At 38.6% G+C, this 24,576-nt stretch overlaps 1 protein-coding gene across 1 annotated transcript in view; it reads right to left on the minus strand.

Annotated features, from left to right (window-relative positions):
* The window catches only part of LOC137291755 (orexin receptor type 2-like), a 144,935-nt gene extending 123,314 nt beyond the window's left edge, over positions 1–21,621 (minus strand). Inside the window, exon 1 of the mRNA XM_067823263.1 lies at positions 21,247–21,621. Within this exon, the coding sequence (XP_067679364.1) occupies positions 21,247–21,621 (375 nt within the window). The remainder of the gene's footprint in view (positions 1–21,246) is intronic.
* Between the last annotated feature and the right edge of the window lie 2,955 nt (positions 21,622–24,576).

Consider the following 24,576-nt stretch of genomic DNA (forward strand, 5'->3'; position numbering starts at 1 on the left):
AGTTCTACGCCACTTTTAGCAGTGGTCCACGATATAACGACGGGGGATACCATATTGTACCAATGTGAATCGGCATCAGGCGAGTGAATTCGAACGAGTGAATTCGAACGCTTTAACATCTGGGCTACCCCAACGTCTTCCAACGCTGAATCAACAATTCAGGTCTTCCATGAGATTAATGTGTATGTCGTAAAACTGCTGGATATCGAAAGAAATGTCCTCACAAGCTATACAGTTAAGAAAGAGGCTTTGCTATGACTAACACGATGTGACGACAAGGCAACACAATACCTGTCTTCTTGACCTGTAACCTGCAACAAGTAATACAGATCTTTGAAACAGAATGGCAATACGATACCTCGAGTTGAGCCGCCTCGCGCTCCTCACATGTGTACAGCTACTTGAAAACTGATTGACTGTCTCTTGAGCACACGCATCAATGTGAGATAACTACACACAGCGTCACCGGAATCCACGATTTTCAGGGCAGACAGAAAACATTTGACAATTATCCGACAAGAAATCAAGTGTTTATGGATTCTGTTGACAGGCTTATATCAAGTAAGAACAGTCACCTCTTTGACCTTTCCGTCACAAATTAAAAGATGACAATATGATCCTCGATGTGTCTGTCGCGATGAAAAACCTACTTGGCCCAACATACAGCGCTATGGCCTTTTCTTCATCAAACTGACGGATGAAATATAAAAAAGAACAAACTTGGGGTCAAGATGACCAAGAATGAAGTTTTAAGCTGATTGATATTACAGAATATTGTAACTACCTGGTACGGTATGACTGGCATAATTCGTGGGAAAACTTTAAATTCTATCAAGTTAGGATTACGTTTAATTCAGTGAAATAATTATTCATTGCAATGACTTGAAAGGGTTGAAACGATCTCATCAAAACCATCCATGTCTGTTCAGACATTCCAATTATACCACTTATTTCCATCGGGTAAAATTACATTTGCTTTTACATTAAAAAGTAATATCAAGAGAATATTGAAGGGGAAAATGTGTAGAATTTCCCATCCATTTGTGGCATGAGGAGATCACGTGAAACTCGTTTGTTATGAAGAAAGGACGTATTGCGATAGCAACTGTAGCAGGACACGAGGCTCACTTATACTAATAGTATGCAAAATAACTAAAGGGTTGAGTGTGAGTTTGTGGGCACTTGAAATTATTGCAATTCAATATTGGAGATGAGCGTACATTGGAAGGAAATACAAACCAATGGGCATAGTGATGGCAGACCATGGGTCACCGGGAGGATTAATCTGGGATTCGAACACAAAATAAACATCTTAACCATCCATGTTTATCCATGGCATTTGTAGCATGCCTACAATATCAGACGTGTACATGTCTTCATACCCGTGGAGATCCGTGTAAGAGTTGGTCTTCAGTAAAGCATGCTTGTCATAAGAGGTTGTAACTTTTTTGACACTAGATCGATGCTCATGTTGTTGATCACTGGACTGACAGGTCAATACTCCATTATTTACAAACCGCCGACACATAGCTGCGATATTGCTGAATGCTGTCAATCAAGTGTACTTGCACGGAAACACCGACAATGCATGACGAGGCAGTGTATTATGACATTGTATCATCGATCAAATAGCATGAAGTGTCATATGTTAGAAAACATACCGCAAAAAAGACTACAATTACATGTACAATGAATGCAAGCAGCATGCAAGGTAACTACAAGCACAATACCGACGCTTCAGGAGAGTACCCATGTGCATGCCCGTCCTTTCAGGGTCGTAATGAATCATTCAGGAAACATTTTCATCCGCAAAATCTCCATTTCCTGAGGCAAAGGACGTGTAAGCGTGACCGGAAATTATATGACCTTACATAAAATTTTAATTCACGCCCTGAAACACAATCTATTATTTGAAGAATATAGTGCAGCCATCTGTCACGTTTTGGACAAAAGCCAGTTGTATGAGCGCCGTGCACCTGAGAGAGGCAAAACAATTTTGATGACCTTTGACCAGTTCGAGTACAAATTCCCAATGTTTTCGATACTCTCGACATCGGGTACTCACAGAGTAAGAACAAACAAAACGAAAAAAAACACGTTCGTCCAACCGTTCCACAAATATGAAGAATACTTCTCCTCATCAATGAATCGTGAAACCGGACGAGATTGCTCATGACACCACCAAGGCTCTACCGTACTACAAAGTTAACAGTCTACGTCACGTCGGCAATATAATGAGTGACTATGGTTTTACGCCGCTTTTAGCAATATTCCAGGAATATCACTACAGGGACAGCTCTATAGTGACATACACATACAATACAGTAACGTTAGTTTGTGTGATACATTACATATCATTATATGTCATACACATGAGACAGTCAAACATTTAGTAACATGCATGTTAGGTACAATGGACTTATCATTATACGCAAAACCTCATTAATGAGGACGCCGTCGCACATAAAGACGATATAAAGTTATTGACAGAATTCATCCCGTTGTGATGGTATTACATCGGCACTCTGGTTGTCTGGAACTATGAATATGTCGACATATACTTTTCAAGAGAAGTTAAAGAGAGGCCGACACAAACATTGCAGTGATATATGAAAGAATCGCTTGTTCTTTACCCTTTCATTAAGAGATATGTATTCTTCATGGAATTTTACTTCATAACACAAAACATCATTTAAATGTATTTTTACATGTAATAGTCGAACGGGTTCGAGATCGTAACATGTGCCAAATAACAGTTGCATTACACCGCTCTACTGTCATTAGTAGAGTAATGTAATTGGTAATGTTATTAACGCCAGAACGATCACGACCATCGCCCAGGCATATATATATATATATATACACACACACACACACACACACACACACACACACACACACACACACACACACACACACACACACACACACACATACATACATACATACATATATATATATATACATTTATAAGAACGTGCTTCAATGCTTCCATATTTTATTCTGAAAAGGAGACTAGTTTACGTTGTATTTTTCACGGCACGTAAATGTCAAGGTGCATGGAATTTTCATAGAGCCCTTTGTGTTACTGTCGACATGGGAAGATTAATCATCCATTTAAAAGCAATTTTGTGTAACCTCATCATGCTTTAGATGTAAACAAGTTGTATTTTCAAACGTACAACGGAAATGCGTTCATGTTCTTTCGTAAGTTGGACTTATTAATAGCTGAGTTGGGCGTCTTCATGTCAGTGGTGTCAGACATTGTTTTCATGGACGTTTCAAGTATTTTTAGGAGTGCTCTTTTGTTTCAGCTAAGATGTCCATTTTGTTTCAAAAAACAATTAAACGACTATTTAAACATTTTCATCATATTGCTATTGAAAAAGACAACAGTCCACTATGTTAGCGTGGTCCTCAAAACTAGGTATACATAGGACACTGTCAAAACATAATGTGTTGGGACCGAAATTGCAGTCCGGATTAGACACTTGCCCTGATTACTGATGCTTAGGCAATAATTACTTTCTTTGTTATTAAACTGAACGAATGTAAACGATGCAAGTCTAACTTAAAAGTATCTTAATTTGAGTTATGATAACTGGAAGTGGCAAATTCGCGACATACGTGAGAGAGTTGATTTTAATGACGCTTTTGGTTTAAACTGCAATTTCCAAAGATTCCTGAAAGCCAATGTTAACGTTTGGTTGCCTATATTTTATGACCAGGGAGCAGTGTAAGGGCTGATAGCACCCTTGATACATTGTAGTAGTTTAGAATCCGACTATAACGTGTTATTGGTGAATGTTATAAATCGATATCACCTCTACTTGAGATTTTGAAATGAAATGATTATATTGCTAACACATTTCTCCGGTCGGTATACAGTCAGTCAAAGACGCCGAAACGTGGTCGGTCCAAGAATTTTAAAAAGACGATTTATCCATAAAAGATCTTGGTCAGTATACATACAGTTTATCTGAAGTTGTTTGCATACTCATATTGTGGTATCGTTTACATCAAATTATGAATAAATTCTGAAAATAACATTTTACACGTAATCATCTAACAACATTTCTGTTACCTATCTGTCTATTCTGACATTTTTATAATGCCGTGAATCATGCAGTGCTAGAGATATTTTACCATAATATCGTTTTATTGTGTTACGTTACAATAATAACACGAAGATCATTCAACCAAAACATATAATAATTAAACTCGCGTTTTGGAATGGCAATGGTGAGGGGTACGCCTTCCAGATGATCGGGGTCAGCCATGCAACGAATGTCAGAATTAGGTGAAGCTGGTGCTCCTTCACTACCAGGACGATGCTGAACCAGAAACAGGTCACCAAGTGCACCATAATCGGAGACATTCTCACTCTCAAAAAAGTATCTGTGTCCTTTGCCAATAGAACATCTATGGTATCAACTTGGATGACAGATAAGACAAATTGGTAGAAATATGCAAACCACAGACCGGAAGCCAGTGGAACATGCGACCGGTGGAAAGGTTGACTTTGTGTTTCCCCAATGAAATCATCAAGAGGTCTTCTTCAATGGCGAGGTCAAAGTGCTATAGAATCGTGTGGAAATCTCTTTTAGTACAAGTATTCATATCCACCAATAATTGTAAAGCAACTGATTGTCAGTTCTGGATTGTCTTTTTTCTAACTACACGGATACTTTTTGTGCCCTGAAGCAATATAATTATCAAACTGGTGCTTGGTATATTCCGACTATGGAAACATGTTCCTATTGTATTTTGGTGGTCTTTCGGGAGATCGGAAATCCATTTAAGCATCTACTTTAGACGTGGATAGAGCGAGAGAGGTTTCACTTTGGCCAAAATCGTTTAATTGATTTTACTAAAAGTAAGTATGTTTTAACTCAAGTGGATGAGAAACCTTTCTTAACATGGACATTAAGTATGCATTAACGAATGGAATTTTATTGTATTAACGAAATGGGTTTCTTTACGTGGCTAAAGTGAGCACAATCTAACTATGGAAGTAAAAGTGCGAAGGCGTTTTGATAGTTTGACAACTGAACCTAATGTCAAGTTGAGTGCTCTCCTCGTAGATTGTTCCTCTGTGAACAGTGTGCCCTCGAGGTATCCACTATCAAGAAACAAATAATTACTTTCTTTAAATGAACAAATGTTTCATATTCCATTTAGAAGACATCTGAATTAGGTGTTGAAACGCTAAACCTTGTTAAGACCATAAACTGCTGTTCACCATGCAATGAATTCGAAAGAGGTACCAAGGAAAGGACTGATTTTAGGCATGAAACCCCATTAGTGCGCTTCCCATCAGATGACAGTTTGAGATGTAGATAATTTTAACAATTACACAAGCAATATTCTGTAACGAATACTCGACGCTTTTTCATTAAATGTGTAAAGATTGTGAAAACGTGACTAAAATCGTCACGGTAAGGGACCTTAGTGAGAGATGTGGAAAAATGTTGAATCTACATATGCAAGGACATCCTTGGTGTGCATTATAAACAAAGAAATCTATTTGTAAAAGAGATGGATGAAAAGAATCCAAAATGTAACATCCATATAATAACGTCTTTGAGTGGCATGTACACGATGGTGTGATGGACAACGCTGAACCTTCTATGGATATAAACTTCAATGTTCACAGAGCCATGACATAAAGGTGTTAACAGCTACCGCGATTATAAATAAGTTGTATATCCACAGAACGTTCCGCATTCCTTATCCACAAATGTTCATGTAAAGAATTCAAAGTAGTGTTCTAATCTAATGTAATTACGATATACCACTACACACACGTATCCTTGTGATGAACCTGAAACAACCATTTGACGACGAGTTCACAGCATCAACATGAGCACTGGTGTGGCAATATCCATACTTTCATATAGACCAGGGGCTGTAATGTTCAGAAAAGAAATCTTTATGATGACAATATAAACTAAGGTTTTGGAATATCGAACCATCTTTTTGTACCGACTCGATTTCCATGCATAACATGAGGTAAAAATAGTTTAAACAACACAAAATAGTTTGGATTTAATGATGACGGGTTCTACGCGCTGGATATATAAATATTCAGGGAATAAAGTTAATCTGGCACTACCGAGTTATTACACCCCACTTACTCGAACGCCATATTGCATTACTGACACATTGTGAATCCTTGGACTCGCAAACTGAAATGAAGTCACACAGTCAAATCCATCGTGTTGTTTACTCCAACCGTCTGAAAATGACAAGGTTATAGCCTCCATGCTATATCAAGAGGGTTAGAATGATCTTCTTAAACTGATAATCATCTTAAGAAGCATCTGACGTGACTAACCGAATTTCCGCAGCCTAGAAGTTGAAAGTTCATTACGTACGTCACTGTGCTTTGTTTCAGGTTCATCTTATTACAGACAGACGAAACACAGATGAAACATTAGATGAAGTTCGGCGTTCAAGTTTTGTTTACTTCCATACGGTTCGAGTTGTAATTCTCGAACATATCTGTCTACAAATTCTACAAAGAATATTTTTTCGTCCTATTGATGCTAAAACACATAAATCCACCCCTTCAAGGGCATATTCTGTAACTTTTATATATTTAATGCTGAAATACGTTGCTCTATAAAACATAGGGACAACAGGTATTTGATTGTCAACCTACACTGACGGCCTTTCGGAATAATACCTTCAATGATAACGGTAAAGCGTAGCTGTTATATGTGTAATATGAAGCTGTTAAATATAAGAAGTCTTTACATTAGAGCGATATTCAGCAATTTGAAAAGTGACGTGAAGAGAGATTTTTCTGCGACATTACTAAAAGCTATACACTCAAGATGTATTCCGTTTTCTTATACTATATTGACATAAACATAAGTCATGTACGTAAATTGTCATACTTTCGTTGACCTTTAATAGAGTGAAATACTTACATTCAAGCAGATTTAGGTTGATGATCTACTTTAACATTACATGTCATCGGCTGGACACAATAATCTTTGTAAACACGGCAAATGATGAGTCACATATTACCTTGTTTGTCGCCATGCTTAGGACATGCCCGTAATGATGGCCGTTAATACTGCCCTCTTGATGAATACTAGGACTTGGCTAGGTTTGTTACTCCTGTAATTGGAGCACGGTCATCGAATTGGCTCATGGCGAGAACTATTGACCACAGCCCAATGCCCTATGAGCTGAAAGGAACGCCGCCAGAGGCACAATTACGCTGAGAGATAAGTGGCCATTCTTCTGAAATAAATAACACCGGAGGTACCTAATTTTGAAACAAATACCCCAAGTATCAAATTGACATACACGGGGGCGTAGGATATCTCTGGCAAACCTTATTTGAAACTCATTAAAAAATGCATTTATGCCATGTTCTTACGAAGCATAAAATGGGATCGCGTGTGGGGGTACTTTGTCACTTAATGCAACCAATCTCCTCATACAATGTGTTTTCAGTCCAATAATCATTATGGTATTCCGGTTCATTCTAAAGATTTTTATGTTGGGTGTAAAAATTGATTTTTTTATCTTACCATGTCAAAATGTTTCGATTTATCACAGGTCAATGATGTTGTGCTAAACAGAAGTGGCCACGTTAAACATTTAATATAACAAAAACATAATACATGTACACATGGACAGTTAATGATTGATGATTTGGTTTTCTGATCTTGAACAAGAAAGATTTACTAACACTAGCTGCAGCTGGCGGTTTTAAAAGTCTACAAATCAAAATGATATTTCATTTTCGTGTTTCCGTTTCATTAAATGTAACAAGTTCAAAGCAAAAGTACGTGTACCATCAAATTATTAAAACTCACTTAGGTCTGTAGACAGATGGACTCGACTATTCCTAACTGGCCGCTATACAAAGTTTAGTAAACACAGCACCAGAAAAAAGACGGTCACTGTTTACGCTGCTAGCACAAGTGGTTGAATTATTTAAACGGATTAAGGAAAATACAGTAATGCGTCCACGAAGTGTCATTCTTCAATTGCATTTAATTACCACAGAGTATCACATGAAACACTTGTTACCAAATGTATATCCAGTTCTAGAGTAGAGTAGAGGTGGCAGCAACCAACGGATCATAACCCTCCTCTGACAAATCTGTACAGCTAATGTTTCTCTGAAGTAAAAATTGTCACACCTCTAGCCTAATTAGTTCGTTAAGCAAGTGTTTCTAAATAGTTTCAGTGAAAATACCAAACACACGTGCAAGGATATCCGTCAGACGTTTTTCATATTCATACACTTCCAAGGTGACCTGAGCAATAAGTCATGGCATATAGTAGATAGAATCGAAAAGCCTGGAGACAGGCAGTGCTACTACAGCCTGCCCCCTCTAAACCGTACTGACCGATATCACAGTGCAATTAAAACAAAATGAGATTTATGAGACAGATCCCGACACTCGTAAGACGGAGATACCACTACTCCGTGCCATGTGACAGGAAGAACAATTTAGTGGGTCAAAGGACTTGAAGCCAACACCAAAGCGAAAGGCATCTCTGATACGGCTTGGCGTGTTTGCGATCTTCTGACTGAGTGCTTCAACAAAGCAGCAGGCCGCAATACTTATGCAGGCAAAACATACGGGATTGGCAACAGTCAGGTTTACATGGAAACTTAAGTGTAATGTAAATTATGAGATATTTGATTGAATATGTCCACAGATTTAGAAATCAGGATTCAGTGAGGTGCTGACAAATATTCACAATGGCACAACAGTGACAACTCCCCTTCTTTATTATTACACGCTGTGAGTCTATATTTTGTCAACCATAAAATAAGTATCAGAAACTCCTGTTCAGTGCAAATACTTTCCTTACACTCTCATGATCAAATCCCCGTTGGTTCAAAGGTCAAAAAGGTTTATTGAACAAAAGGCCTCTGTCCCATATACAAGAGCATGTATATAACATACTGTTACACACAGGGAATAACACGTTCTCTGAGCAATTCATTCTTTTTAACTTTTGCATGTTTAGTATATAGTGGAAGGATTAATATTTGAGATTAGTTCTTAGCAGTTAAAACATATACGAAAGCTTGCGATGGCGGCATCTTTATCAAATGATCTTTAATAATTTCTTTCGAAGGTCACTATAAAATGGACAGACGATCACAAAGTGAATTTACAGAACTCCATAGTGATCTAAACACAATGAAACAAAATCATGATAAATTGTATGAGGACATAGACGCACCCTCGTTGGTTCAAAATGGCGTGACACTCACAACAGCGGAAGTGCATAGTATTACCGGACGTTATGTCGAAACGAAAATACGATACTCCTCGCGTGAACCTCCGGGCTAGATTCCTGTTTATTGACCATCTGGCGACTGTTATCACTTGAATTAATTTCACAAAATATTTTTTCTCACTGACATATTTTTTAAAGGTGGTGGAGAAGTTGACTGTCGTACTAAGGTCATGCACACGCTTAATATACTTTTCACAGCAGGACCATTTGTTTCAGAACGTTGTCTTCTTCCTTTTTTCATGACATACCACTGGCAACATACTGTCGACAAAGTGTAGAAAATATAACAGGACATTTGTAATAAGCCTATGCATACATTTACAAAACGTTTTCACAACAATTAGCAAATAGCTGAGTAGAAGTTACGTTGGAAATCCCATAAGATCCCATTTAGCACAATATCAGGAACTTGCTCGTACAGAAAACGGACAGACAGGCCACAACATAAACTAAATTGCAGCTAAGCTCAAAACGACGAATGTGAACCAGGATCTAAATTGCAAAATGGGACTGCCAGCAAAGGCTTCTATTCAATTTTGTTAGGCCAGTCCACACGAGGCACTAATGTAAGTCGGACTTTCTGCCAGGCTGTCAAATCAGATTTACATACACGTCAAGATAACGTATGACAATAACTGTGTTTTGAAGCGTTAAAAACGTTAACAAATGCGCATTTACCGTACTAGACAATTATGTATGTAAATTCCACGCCTGATGTTCACTAGACCATAATCCTTTTTGCAACAACATCTTGTGTTGATACGTTTGGTATCATCATTCGTGACGCCTTTGGACAGTGGTTTGTGAACACGAAAGAAGCAGTGAACCTTCAGTTAATGTGCCTGGTTTTTGACGATTTCATGGTTAACGAAGTTTGTCAGTTTATTGAAATGTTGTGCATGTAGAATAACGGTAAGTCACAACTAAGACTGACATAAGCAACCAGTCTGAATTTAAGATAAAAACCCTGAGTTTAATAGGTTAATAATAACTTTACTGCGAAATCATTAACTGAAGGAAGAAGACATCCCATCGGTAGCAACTGTGCAGCCATGCTTACTAATCTGTTTGTTTATGCAAATGGATCGGAATTTCTCATCGGATGGGGATCAAAGTCAAAACAAGCGAATTTAGCCAAGAGGTTTAACGTTAGTTAAGGTTTATCGAAGGCTTCATGTCGTTCACTTGTGGTCAAATACCCAATTCCCTTCAACAAAATAGATTAACCTGAAATAGAATTAAGAGAGGTCATTGAAATCGCCTCCTCTCTTCTCCTTACTGCGTGAAGAATCACACTGACGTCAATGTGCCTGCAACACCCAGATGTCGAGAATACCGCAGGTTTCAGGGACAGTCATACGATTCTTTATGCACAGTCTGTTTCATCGGGGCCTCTAATGCTGTTGTAAAACTGTCAGACGGTTTTTGAAAATTCACGCACGGGCGATCAAACTGATATCACACACTATTATGAATTTCATACTGTACCAGATGTTGTCTTTGTTCAAGCTGTGTGCCTGACGTTTACAGGTAAATAAATAGTCTTTCTTTATGGAGAATCACTTGCTTGAATCAAAAGAACTCAAGTGCTCATCCAACCCAGTCGTATGACAAGCTCAATAAAATACAAACACGTAGTACTTTTTTCAAGTCGTAATGTTCCCTGGCGTTATATTGTCACGTTTTAGGTGTTCAGAACACACTTACCTTTTGTCAACACGCGATATCAAAATTAATCCTGTAAATGGAAAAAACATGCTTTTGGTTTAGTCAAAATCGTGCACTGGACGCAGCTTTCTGTTGATACCGTAACGTCTTATGAATATGAAAGGGCTTTGTAAGTTATTCGCATATATTTGTTTGAGCTTCTAAAAAACCCAAAACACACATATCTTGTTCTTACTTGGTTTCAGCTTCTATGCCATATATGGAATGATCTTTTGGCTTTTGTTGATTTATTGTACGTGCTTATTTATGCATAAAATAATTAATCTGTCATCAGTGAACACAAATAAATGAAATCACGTTATCAGCTTCTTACTGAAGACGCAGAAAGTTGTTGTTTATAATACTCTTCATGAAAGAAGTGTATGCAACGCCACATAGTTCTTATCGTTTAATTATTTCGTATTCCTTGACAAAATATTTCCCACACATTGCGTGAGTTTCTCTGTCTGGACGAATTATTTGTAAAACCGTTATAACATCCAAAACCTTTTATATGTTAAATGTTATCACACCATCAGCAACCTCGTTTGTTTATTTTTGTTGTTAGACGCCGCATATTCTAGCTACATGAAGGTGCTCTGTAAATAATAGAGTCTGGACCAGGCAATATCCATCGATCAAGACAAATGGGATACGATAATATGTGTCAACCAAGTCGGTGGGCCCGACTGAAAACCTAGTGATAGCAAATATAATATGGTAATTAATAAGTGACCTGTATATAGTGACTTTAGATTGTAAGATCTGTTGTTACAAACATATCACTCATATAGATTGTAACGATTATTAACGATCACAAATACTCTAAGGGGTACATATTCATACATGATCTATTGACATCGTTATAAATGACACCCTGTCATTAAAACTACTCTCTTCGACATTTAATTACCTTAAGACAACCTCTTGGGCCACCGTGCACCATTCTCAGCCAATCACAGGGGTGCGTCTCCATGACGTAATGTGAGGTATAGCTATAAGAGTTGCTATAGTATTTATTTACATTTCCGCAGTATCTTGTTGATAGGTTTGTCTAAACCTGCAATAGTGACAACTGTTTTTTTTCAAAAACATGAAAGCTCTATGTTTTCACAACCTACTGCTATTTAATCTTGTCTTATTTTACGAGATACAGCTTGTGTCCATAGACGATTCTGTCAAAATCGCTTGTTGTCATAATGGTTATAAATCGTTCTGTTACAAGTGTGTCATGCAATATCGTTTTGATCATGATTCAAAAACATATCTAAACACGGGTAAAAAGCAGTTTTGATATTTTAACTCGATGAAAACAAACCATAACCTAACCGATTCTCAAACTACCTTTAGAATCAAACCTAACTTTGATGACACGATTTTAAGAAATGACGGCGCCCTGTCACGAACATTCTTCAGTCTTCAAGAATAAATGCTATTTAGAATTGTCTCCACCGAGTCCACAAAAAAACCAAAACTACTTTCAACTGGTAGTAAATTATGTATTTAATTGATGGTCTATGGGAGTTGCATGACAGTGCCTATAACATTACAATTTCACCCTTGGAAGCAAGGTGAGAGTCAGTATGGAACTACTTAATATTAATGTCACTTCGACCACAACCTCCCTTCCTAGGAAGAAATCGTTACGTTACAAGTTGTGTCATCCAAAATCCTTTTGGTCATCAATCATTTACTACAACTAGTAAGTAGTTTTGATGTTTTGATAACTCGATGAAAACAAATCTAAATAGCATCTTCCATCATGGAGACGATTTAATACATACAGGCTTCCACAACGCTCGTCTCGCACTCACAAGCAACCCATTAGTACGAACTGAGGAGTCCGATGTAAATCTGTGCATGGTGACACCACCACCCGAAACGTGACAGCAGTTGACGGCAACTCAGCGATTCGGCATGTCCTTGTGGACGTCGAGAAATCAGCAAATTGACGAACTTGTTACACATTTTATATCCAACTAACTGAAAATCATTCCGCTCATGAAATAACTGCGGTTCGCTGCATTGCTCTGGCGACAGAGTTACGTGGCCTGTCTGTGGTTACGTTTTTTAAAGGCCTTTTAAAGGTTACATTCAACGCAAAACACAACTTTGCTGATTCTGATACCTTACGGCAGGCACTCACAGAAACAAATTATCAAAAATGCAGTTTGAACTTATAAGTTAAAAAAATAACGCGATGAAAAAAAGCCTGCGAAATCACAGTTCAAATGATTCATTTAATTTCCTCCAGCGCTGTGGGAAAAAAAGTGGTTTCACCAGCTGTTGTAGGTGAGGTAAATTGGTGAGCGGCGTGTGTCACTTGACTAATTAAATTACTTGGCGTCTTCCATGTCAAGGTGACTTAGCGATTAGAAGATTAGCGGAACGTGCATTGCGCAGTGGATTACGGAATATCATTCTCACTTTGAAAAGGGAAAAGTTCGCTAAACCGGCATGCTCGCTATGCTGGAATATTCTGCCGGTCCCAACGCATGCCGGTTTAGAGGGCTTCCACTGTATTTGATAATTGGATCGAACGAAAATGCAAAGGTCATGTATTTACAAAACCCAAGATCTCTGTATTTGTTTTCATGGATAACAAAGTGTTCTATTGTACATGATGCGACGTTTCGGTATGGATTCTTATACTGTTATCACTCTTGCTTCGCGGCTGTATATGACTTCATAACGAAACGTCGTATCATATACAAGATAAGACGTTGTTATCCATAAAAATCTTACCTTCTCAATTCTCACCATACCTGTAATGCCAAGCAAACAGATCATCTCTATATACAAACAAAGAATGAATGAACCAGCCACTGGAAAGTTTTCGTTACACTTGAGTGCACACCCACCCGCCCTGACCGGGTTCGGTCTCCCAGGTGCTTCGTTTCGAGGGAAGTAAACCCAAGTGCAAAATATTGCACTTTTGATTCGCGATTGTACGCTTATGGTTTAGTTTATTTGGATTTTTTCACAATCTGCAAGTGACAATTGTGTTTTAATTATGTTTTGGTTGCATGTGACCTTTCTGAGTGCTTTTGGTGTTCCGCTTAAGACTAACCACAAGTCGTTCATATGTAATGGTTAATAGAGTAGAAGAAATGTGAGTTTATTGGGACAGCACAATATAGAATGGGACTAGATTAATAGCAACTTAAACGTCCTGGTAGATCACCATGCTAAGGACCATGGGGACTTAGGGTAGTTTTGCTACCTGCATGGACCCTAGATATAGAGTTAACATCCAGAAAAAAACGATGTTCCCTATTTCAGTTACACCTACGTTGCAGTAAGAAACAAATGGAAATTCATTGCTACGTAATTGCTAACTGACGTCCAAATGCCACATCGTAGCTCTTGCGCTACGGAATCCGTGTAATACCCCTATTTTGGAATATAGTGCTGTGGCCCGTACTTAATAAGCTTTCGATCCGCGAGGGCGAATTGATGACTTGACAGAATTGACCATATCATCAACTTTCAGTACGAAGTTGTAATTTCAGTCACAGGGGGCACGAGCAATGAAGTTAATGCCCATCTTTATCTTTTATACCACACTCATCAAGAGAGCACTAACTTTTATCCTCAGAATGGAGGACCACAGGTGCTGATGAACATAATCAATGGCTGTTTCTGTACGCAGGTTTTCGCGTTTTTTCTAGTAAAGATTTCGTAAACATTTCAAGTTTTAGAATACTTTTATAACAAATCGGAATGTAATGTGTTAGCTTTGTTTAATTACAAGAGTACTTTGTAAACGCCAGTTTCAGAGGAGAAGAAATGCTATATTTAGGTGTTATTATTAGATAATTTTACACACGTAGTAAACTGTATACTGACATAACACCGAACCTATCCAAGAAAGAACAACACGACGGACTTGTTTTTGAACATTGTAACTTTGATAGGCATTCTAGAAATTGAGTAGATGAAGAATGAATAGATACATTAGTATCTATGTCGGAACGTCGCATTCACTGAATAAAAGAAGTTGTATATCCATAAATCATAGTCCTCATTCTTCAACATGGTAACTGTCCTTCGCTGATGGTTTTTGTTGGTTCAATCCTTATTACATAGCTGTTGCTTCTTTGTCAAACTCCTCGACTAATTTCGTTTCCGCTGACATCCATAATAATAGTGCTGGAATATGTGTTCAGTTTTGTATGAAGGGCAAGTTATTTCATCAATTGGATCAGTCCAAGACAAATACTGTTTTCGTATGCACACTCATTCCCAATCGACGTCGTATGAATGCCTACGTAGTCTTATTCTTATTTGCCGTCAAAGGTCACATATGCCCACGTAATTAGGAACATACATCAAAAGATGGATTAGCATTTTACAGCATCTGGCTGTGGGCATCTGAAGGATGCCAGTTTGATATGACAGTGACGGACCCACATTAAACCTTAGAAAGTTTCTCTTGATCTTATGGAATACACTGATGAAATGAGGATGCAAAGAGCGTATCTTGATAGACAAGGTTCTTAACCTTAAAGTTGGTGGAGCGCAATCAAAAACAAACCTTAATGTGTATGACATTTGTCTTGTTATACGTGCGAACTCGACATACAAATATCAATACAGCATGAACTGCGTTGACGGGAGTATTAAGAGGTCAAATGGTGTATCATGTAAGAGAGGATTCCCTTGATGTGCAATCTAACAATGAAATGTCTCTTTGTGTAATGACTAAACGATGCTGCAAGATGTTGTTACTTCTAAAATTGTGTTCATAATATGATATTTACAGTCCGTCGACAGTTCGAGCAATGTGATATCACGCCAGAGGCTTTGCGAATGAACTAGATGTTTTAGAAAGTACTTTTCGAAATGATAATGTGAACCTCCTTATTGTATCACACTACGTCTCCTCTGAGATATTCCCATTAGCAACTGAATAACAGTCGTCGGTTGTTAGGGGCGTCACATAATAATAACATAATGGTATACTAATTGCATTATGTAAATTTTACCGAGACATACTTCACTGGGTGGGCTGTTTTCACACTGTTCTATGGCCAATACAACTTCTGTTCTATAGAAGTTCGATTCATAATACATGTCCGCGTTGTGATGTCCTAATGTCGACGTGCAGTGTTAAATAGTGTCAAGCATAATTTGTTTTGGAGTACCCACTTCGCGTTGCCTTAAGAAGATGCTGAACGCTATTATTGTATACAGTGTTTGAGGCATTTTGTTAAATGGGTAATATCATTTCAATCCGGAAAAGAGCAATAAACTTCACCCAGTACTGACAGAAGGAGAAATATTACACATTTCATTTGGCCATCATCAAACTTTGGTGTATAATTTCCTTTGCAAGTCAATTTTCCTAAGCATATACGACACCCGTGTGCTTACGCTTGATACCATATACTAGACCATTGTATGTATTAAATGCAATACTATACTAATTTGAGGTTGTTGAGCGACATTTAGAAGCAGGGATTCTAATATGAGACAAAATGTTATGTATGCCAATTTCTTCTTTAGTATTTATACAACGTTTGTGAGCTGTTCATTGCCCCTTCGTAAGGTGGATGACGAATGGGCAAGGAATAGCCCAGAAACGCCCAACCGAGGAATCGTTGATTTGATATAATTCCCATCAGAGTCGATAAACTTCTATCTTGGAGTTTCACACACAACCTAAAGGTATCTTCGTGTACATCGGACGTTGTAGTTTCTGTTGTGACATCTGACATTGTCGGACAACAGTCAACAGGAGATGAATATTCTGTTGGTATGTGAGTTGCAGATTTGATAGTGTATATGACGCATCGGCTTGTCAGTGAGAAGGTCAGTATGAATCATCTTCCTTTGATAATACAAAAAATCAAACACAAATGATTCATTTGCCGAAGTCTGACATTATAAACGTTTGTGAAAACTGAACTGGCCTGATGAACAGGTTGTGGGAAAATAATTTACACTAGTTTGCCCTTGTTTGAATATGAGCTATTATCATTTAAACAACACTAGAATAGTATACATAATTCATGAACACATGTTCCAGACACTGATACATATCGACGCATGAACACAAATAGGAAAGTTTCAATATGATAATCGAATTCTAATCTGATACTGATGGATCACATCAGGGTATGATCCAATAATGGAGTGCGCCTATCAGATCCCTGATGACTGGAAACTAATATGATATAAACTGACGGGCATAAGAAGTATACACCCTTGTTTGAATGTGGCTGAAAAGTAAACAAGCATGAAATGGATACTCGATGCTGTTTATTTAAAAACTGGTATTGCAGTTTGTGATATTTTGTAAACGCCGCCATATAGCTGGAATATTGCTGAGTACGACCTTAAACAACAAACAAATAAACAAGGAACAGCATTGTTCTCGAGATGGCGAAACGAGACAGAGTGAATAATGATATATTTTATTGTTTTATATTTTACTGTTTGTTTGTTGTTGTTTTATGAGGCACTGACTAAACTCTAACCGTTTCTGTTATGTATTTTTGTGAAAGATGGTCTCGTCCTCCAACTCACGTAGGTTAAACTGTTCACGTCGAAATGGAAGGTAGGGCCAGTATATACGCCCGTTTGCCTTCTAGTCGGAGTGATACAGTAACATTGATTTGCAGTTGTACATGTCTGCAATTCTGGCAAACTGAACAAGGATGGGATACAGGGTTTAGACAGCCCGTCAAATTTCCAATCATAATGAACAAGCACCATGACACTGCAGTCAAGAGTTCTCGACCAGTGTCAGTGTTTCCCACTACGTAACCTACAGTTTTTCCTGCCATTTGTAGGTACGAGTCAAAAACCTTATTCGTCTGTGAACATTGTGTGACACCATTAAATCACAGCCCGAAACTGATGTTGACTGTTCATCTAAATCGTTTCTGCCTGTGGAAATGTTCTCTTCACGCTCTTCACGAAACGCATTCCAAAGGGCTGGCTGTCTTAATCGTGGGTTATATTTGCCTTCCTTTTATAATAAATGATTTCCTTATTGATGATGGGAGCAGATCTTAATAGTGAAGTTATGTCATGAGATGATCTTATTGACATGAGTCAATGGGTGTCATTGCAACCTTAACCATACGACTGCCCAACAGTCGAGAAGTAACACTTTTTTTAATTCCGGCAACTTGCACATGCACATATTTTGGGTTATTACACCGACATACCGTCACGCAAGCCAAACTGAAATGTATTAGAGAGTGGTATTTCCCCACTTGTGTGTGTGTCACATGCAGTTCTTACATGATATGATATTTCAGTTTTATTACACGTTGCGCGCAGATGCGACGACAGGGTATTCGTAACGTAACTTAAATGGTAGCAATGTTCAAATAATTATTTCTCATATTTTTTCAGTTGTTATTTGCATGCCTCCAAGACATTTCAGTCACGACGGGGTAGAGACAAGAAAATGCTAGTACCAGTTCCATAGCCGTATTGGAAAGTCTTATAGCCCCGAAATGCCACACATTTGAAACGTTTGCTACTAATTTGATAGACTGTATCAGGCCCGACTGCCGCCCCTTCTATACAGCATCATGTGACCAGGAGTGAACGCAAAGATCAGTACAAATGAACATATGTCATTGGCGCAAGCATTTGTCACCTATCCCCGTAATGAAACCTATGCGACATGCGAAGTTTAAAAAAGTTTCACATGTATACATGCCCATAGATTATTGGTTCTTAAAAGTTAACCAATTCGTTTCACACAAAAAAAATCATAATGGTTGCTAAATGTGTGATAAATGTATGATAAGCAATGTTGGTTTTGAAACGATAACAAATCACAGATGGTGTATTGAGACACCGACAAACAGAAAAAAATATCATAGTCGGACGTTTTGAAGCAGTCTCGGCTTTTACGAAACTATTTCTTTGTCGAAATGCGAATACATGCATTCAAAATATGTTGTCCTTCATATTCAGACAAAGGATGGCAGATTGTGAACATGCATAAAACATAATTATTGTCTCCGGTGTAAATGTAAATCCTACAAGGTTTATCAAGGTCTGAACTTTCATCAAACTAATTAAATGATAATCACAGTTCTGTATGGGTGCATCACGTATCGGCAAACACGCTTATTTACAATGGCATGCCCATATATCGATAATCTGGTATCAATTAACCATCAAATAACCAATTGTCTTCCACATATGGGAAAGAGGGGACGATTGACAAAATTCTTTGTCATATATAGACACGTGCGTTCAGATTCGGATGGCAAATGACTCTCCACAAGATTGTACGGTATAAGGACTGACTTCATCTTTCCGATTGTCATACGTCCTTTTATGCTTAACAATATGTCAATAAGTCCAGCCTCTCGTGACTATTTTTCATTAGAAGTAATGTACAGTAGACCCTGCCCTTTTACTTGCGATTTCAAAGAACGTCATACAGGTCTTTCACAGAGGTTGTTTATTCAAGGTTCCAACATTCAAGGACATTCGAACACTGTATGGTAGACAAGTGCACGTTACACAGGTCACTGACAAAAAAGGTATCGTATGGTTTGGCTTGTATCATATGTTCACTTCGAGATTTTATCATTTGATCAATTCACATGCCTTTGAATTTCTTACTGATGGTGCCAGCTATGGTGTCACCTCACACATCACCAATAATCAGACAGCTCCTATGGGTACCTGTTAAAGGGCTGATTGAGTTTAAAGTGCCTGTATTGACATACCAGTGTGTCTACGGAAAAGCTGCACAGTTATTGAAAGACGATGTCTGTGTGTATACCCCTCCAAGACAGTAGGTGTCCAGCAGCCAGTTTCAGCTTCAGGTGTCCTCGTGTAACTGAAAACTTTGAGCAGATCAAATCTTTGGAACTCCCTTCCCACAGAGCTCAGAAGCTAACGCCTTGACGAGCATGCAATGCATGACATTTAGGCGCAATACATACAGACACTAGTATTATCATTATTAATATCATTTGTTAATAGATTCACGGAGACACCACATTCACACATTTGAATCATACATCTGTCTCTGCTTCGAGCAAATATAGTTTTATGAAAATGTAAATGGTCACTTTTATATTCCTTGTCCTCAGTAACAGTAGACGCTGTCTGTCACCACATCCCCAGCTAAGCCGTGCAGTGACAGCCAAGACAATCATATCTAATTACGTCAACCGCCCCCATGGCAGGCGATCCTTCGTGACTCTTCATAAACATCGGCATCAAATCCCTGTCCTGGGCTACGTGCATTAGATGTATAGCGAGGACAGCGCCAAGGATTCTGTCCGCTGTTGTTGAGCAAGTTCCCATCTCAGCCACGCATGGCGTGTTCTTCAATCATACGCTTTATCTGGCTAGCCCGACTTTGTATTGACGCGCAGTTAACGATCTTCAGTGCATGTGTTTACTCGACTTCCATTTTGTAGATAAATTTGATTTTTCTGTATAAAAATGGCAAACACGTCAGGAAAATGAATTTGTACAAGGCATGTCGGCCTCAATGAGCGCAAAGTTCGTTTCCTGAGATGATCGAATATTTCGTACTTAATTTTTGAAATAAAACGGTCGGATTAAAGGGAACCTGTGAAACCCTCGAAACTGCACGCCCACGCCCATGCGTGCATGAGTACGACTAAGCATGTGAGATGGCATTGAGATAAACACATCAATAAAATACATAAATCATTTTATGCGTACTCAAGACATATTCACTGTTATGTGTTTCTGAAACAAATACGGGACATTCAGATGAAGTAAAGAGGATCTCAAAGACTTGTCTCGAGCCTCTTCACACCGAGCATGCTACTCATGGCGACAAATGATGTCATCCAGTTTTTGATAACGTATCGACATTCTGACATAACTTTAATCAGAGGCTAAGAGTAAATTCTCAACAGACATAAGTTGGCTGGCTTAATGACGGCCGGACATGTCATTCTGTATGGCTTGGAGAGTACATATTGTGCATGGAACACACGTACTCTGAATGACACCAACACTATGCTATATGTGTATAACTTTAAAACATGAAAACACATGCATGTATCGAACAGGTACTATAAACAGCTGCTTGAAGCGAAAACAGCACACAATATGTTATGCAATAATCCCTCAACTCCACATCGTTCAGCATGTACCGAAATGCAGAAAAAATAATGAAGGGTATGTGTTAAGCTTTATGATCAAATCTGTTTCGTTTCTACGAAACCTGACAAAAACTATAACATGAGCTAATTCATATTTCAGCGAAATGTACAGCAAGTATGTACTTACCTGATAATATTCGACCACTTTGCACATGACATTGCCCAAGAACCACGTTTCCCAAATCGACTGAGTGTACGACGGCGGAAGACAGAGGACAATTACTAGAAAATCAGCCACGGCCAAATTCACAAGGAAATAGTTAGTAGTTGTTCTCAGCAGTCGGTTCCTCCACACCGCAAAGCAAACCAGGAAGTTTCCAGACACTCCGAATATGAATACAAATATGTACAGTATGGTAAATATCCACTCATGGGGTTTGGGATAGATGAAAGTGTAGATGGAGTTCATTAAATCCTCGTCGGACTGAAAGCATTGCTCAATCGGACCTTCTTTGGGGTGATAATGCTTGCACGTGTGATTGGTACCATTCATTACAACCATTTTGATTATTCAGCTGTGATTATCCAACGTCTTCCTGCTCTGTTTTGTCGTATTAGAAAGTGTTACACAATTATCATCTGACCATGTCACAATGTCGTTGCGAGTCCGTGGAACGTTGTTGTTTTTTTTCAACTTTTAACCTTCTTGACTAAATATGAAGCGAAGACACCACACATGAACTAGCTCGTGTTTGCCCATGGACATGGGTTTACGATCCTAATTACCCTGGCGATGCCACATGTTGCTGATACAGTGTATCACGTTCCTGTGCACAACTGAAACCCTCCTACTGTCTGCTTAACTGCAAGGATTGATATGGTCGCACTCGATGGTCTCCATGTGACCTCTGTCTGTAACATGTGTTTAAATCAATAGGAATTACACTCACAAGTGATTACGTTCAAACTAGCACTTGTCACAGACACTCTGGTGGGAAATAGAAACACCAGAGCGTAAAATCATTGACAGAAACTACCAGCTGAGAATCACACACTTCATCATGCGCCTCTGTCAAACTTTGATGACATAAAATAAATACGTGTGTAATTCCACGTTCTATGTTACATCTACGAGCTCGTATGCGTCTTCTAAAATATGTCCTACTCCTCAGTGTCAAATCGCAACTGCATTATCTCTTTCCAGTTTTGTCCAAGTCCGACTATTTCTCATGATTGTCCATATTTATGTTGCATCATCGTCGTTTCGTCCTATGTGACATCTACACCACAGGCCCTTTTCCATCACCACTTGTTATTGGAAGCTGAGAAGCTGTACATCGAAGCCTCTGTAACCCCTCTTGGCAATCACCTGAACCTTACGTGTAGAACCCAGACAGATGGTGCTGATAGTTGACAGAGGCCCCCGTAAGAGAAAATGATTGACGGAAATTGCTACCACTTTCAACCAGTCGCAGCGGGACACGGAGACAATCGATAACCACGCCCCGTCGTCAGAAGAAACATCTCCGGCTTGTACCGTCGGGAGATGGGAGAAGTAGATGAACGCTGCTTTGGACACGAAATTATGTTTCTTCTTGAGACTTGATTCATTTTTAAATTTGTCTTCGTAAAATTGGAATGGCATTAAATTAACCATTTCTTTCCTGAATTCCAGAACACACACACACACAAAAACAACTCATGACTGAAATTTCAACTTCGTTTCATCGGAGTTAAAGGAAGTGGTCATTTCATATTATGGATTAATTGCTCAATCTGAATGGTTTATATCTCTAGGGTGATATATATAAGAGTTTAAGTCTCACGTGAATCATAACTATTATAGTACTGATCTCCTAAGGGCTCTTCTAATAACGGGACTGATACACTACGACATTGACTCTGTATTGATCTTTCAAGCGGGTCATGTTACATGCTTTTTCACTGTCAAAATGCATAATATAGACACTTGATAAGCAAAGTAAGTTATTCCTTTGAAAGAGAAGCAACGGGGTAGCCTAGTGGTGAAAGCGTTCGCTCGTCACGCCGAAGACAGAGGTTCGATTCCTGATATGGGTACAATGTGTGAAGCCCTGATATTGGTTGAATATTCCTAAAAGCGGCGTAAAACTAAATACACTCACTCCTTTAAGAGACCATCACATGACCGAGGAAGAACCTCGGTTTCATTAATGTCCATAAAATCTGTAGGCATTGCTTTAAATGTAATTATTCAGTCATGACTGAACATTATAAATCTTTCGAGACGCATCTTCCCGAATGTGACAGCGTGATATGTGAGAGAGTTGGTGAGTGAGTGAGTTTAACGCTGCTTTTAGCAATATCCTTCAAGCAATACCATGGTTTGAGCCGTATGTGATAGCAACCTAACAAGAAATCTGGAGATTTATTATTCCTATCTGTTCTATTCGTCATTTACAGATGAGCAAGTTTCCATTCTGCGCATGTACGTAATTGATTGTTGCAATTTACTCTTTTTGCAAGTAATACTCCCAGAACTGTCTGCCTCCAACGGTCCCTTTCGTAGCAATTTATCCCGGTTCCTGTTCGGACTCTGGTAGTAGCTTTGATCTCTGTCGCTGAACTAAGGCTGTGATGTAATCATATTATCCCAGTGAAACAATGCGGCAGCTCTCCTTATCCCAGGCTGTCGTAATATAATTATGTAAATAACAGGGTTAGCCTGACCTGTGATCATCCTTGTCATGGATAAATCAGTTTAACATCCTGCTGCGAGACGTTGTGGCAGTATATAGGTCATTGTCCCGCAGGAGGAAAAAGACGTTTTTGATGACCAGGTAATCTACTTTATTACAGTTGTTGCTTGAATTCGGAGCCCGGTGTGTGGCGTAATTGTGTTTTTTACGAGATGCGGAGTTGCATTATTTCACGCTGTTGAAACATCAAGTGTTAAATCAGATGGAAAAATCAGGATCCTTCGATATTGTGCTGTTGTTGTCAACACGATTTATCTGAAGTTCATTGTAGCTGTTTTACTGACCTTTATCTTGTTTGCAAAGTCGACAATTCCTAACATGCGCAACGACGTTTTTCCTTCTACCAGAGTCGAGTGTTATAAAATAAGAATAATGTAATTAAGAAAACATACTGAAAGTTGTTTGAGTGACATTATAGTAACAAGTATTTTTCCTTCTTGACTACGGCGCAATAATCTTATCGCACGTCGCTCGCACGAAGTAAGGAAGCTGTTATCCATACAGCGAATATGAGTGAAAGTCCAGTTAATTATTACCAGCAACCTGAACTAAAGAGAAGCTGTCTAAGGGGTCATAGCACAAACTGACATCGACAAAATTCCATCAGTTCCAAACCGCGTGTAAATAGGCAAACTGACCAGCTAAGGAATGGTATAAACGCTAGTACTAAAGTTTGGTAAAACCAGTCTGCGTCAAGACAATCCATAAGATGCACAGAAGGGCTAATTAGTCGTTTGTGACCATCACCTGAGAGCTAATTAACACAACTTCAGCCTGAT

This window comes from Haliotis asinina, chromosome 7, assembly GCF_037392515.1.
Source record: "Haliotis asinina isolate JCU_RB_2024 chromosome 7, JCU_Hal_asi_v2, whole genome shotgun sequence".
NCBI lineage: Eukaryota > Metazoa > Mollusca > Gastropoda > Lepetellida > Haliotidae > Haliotis > Haliotis asinina.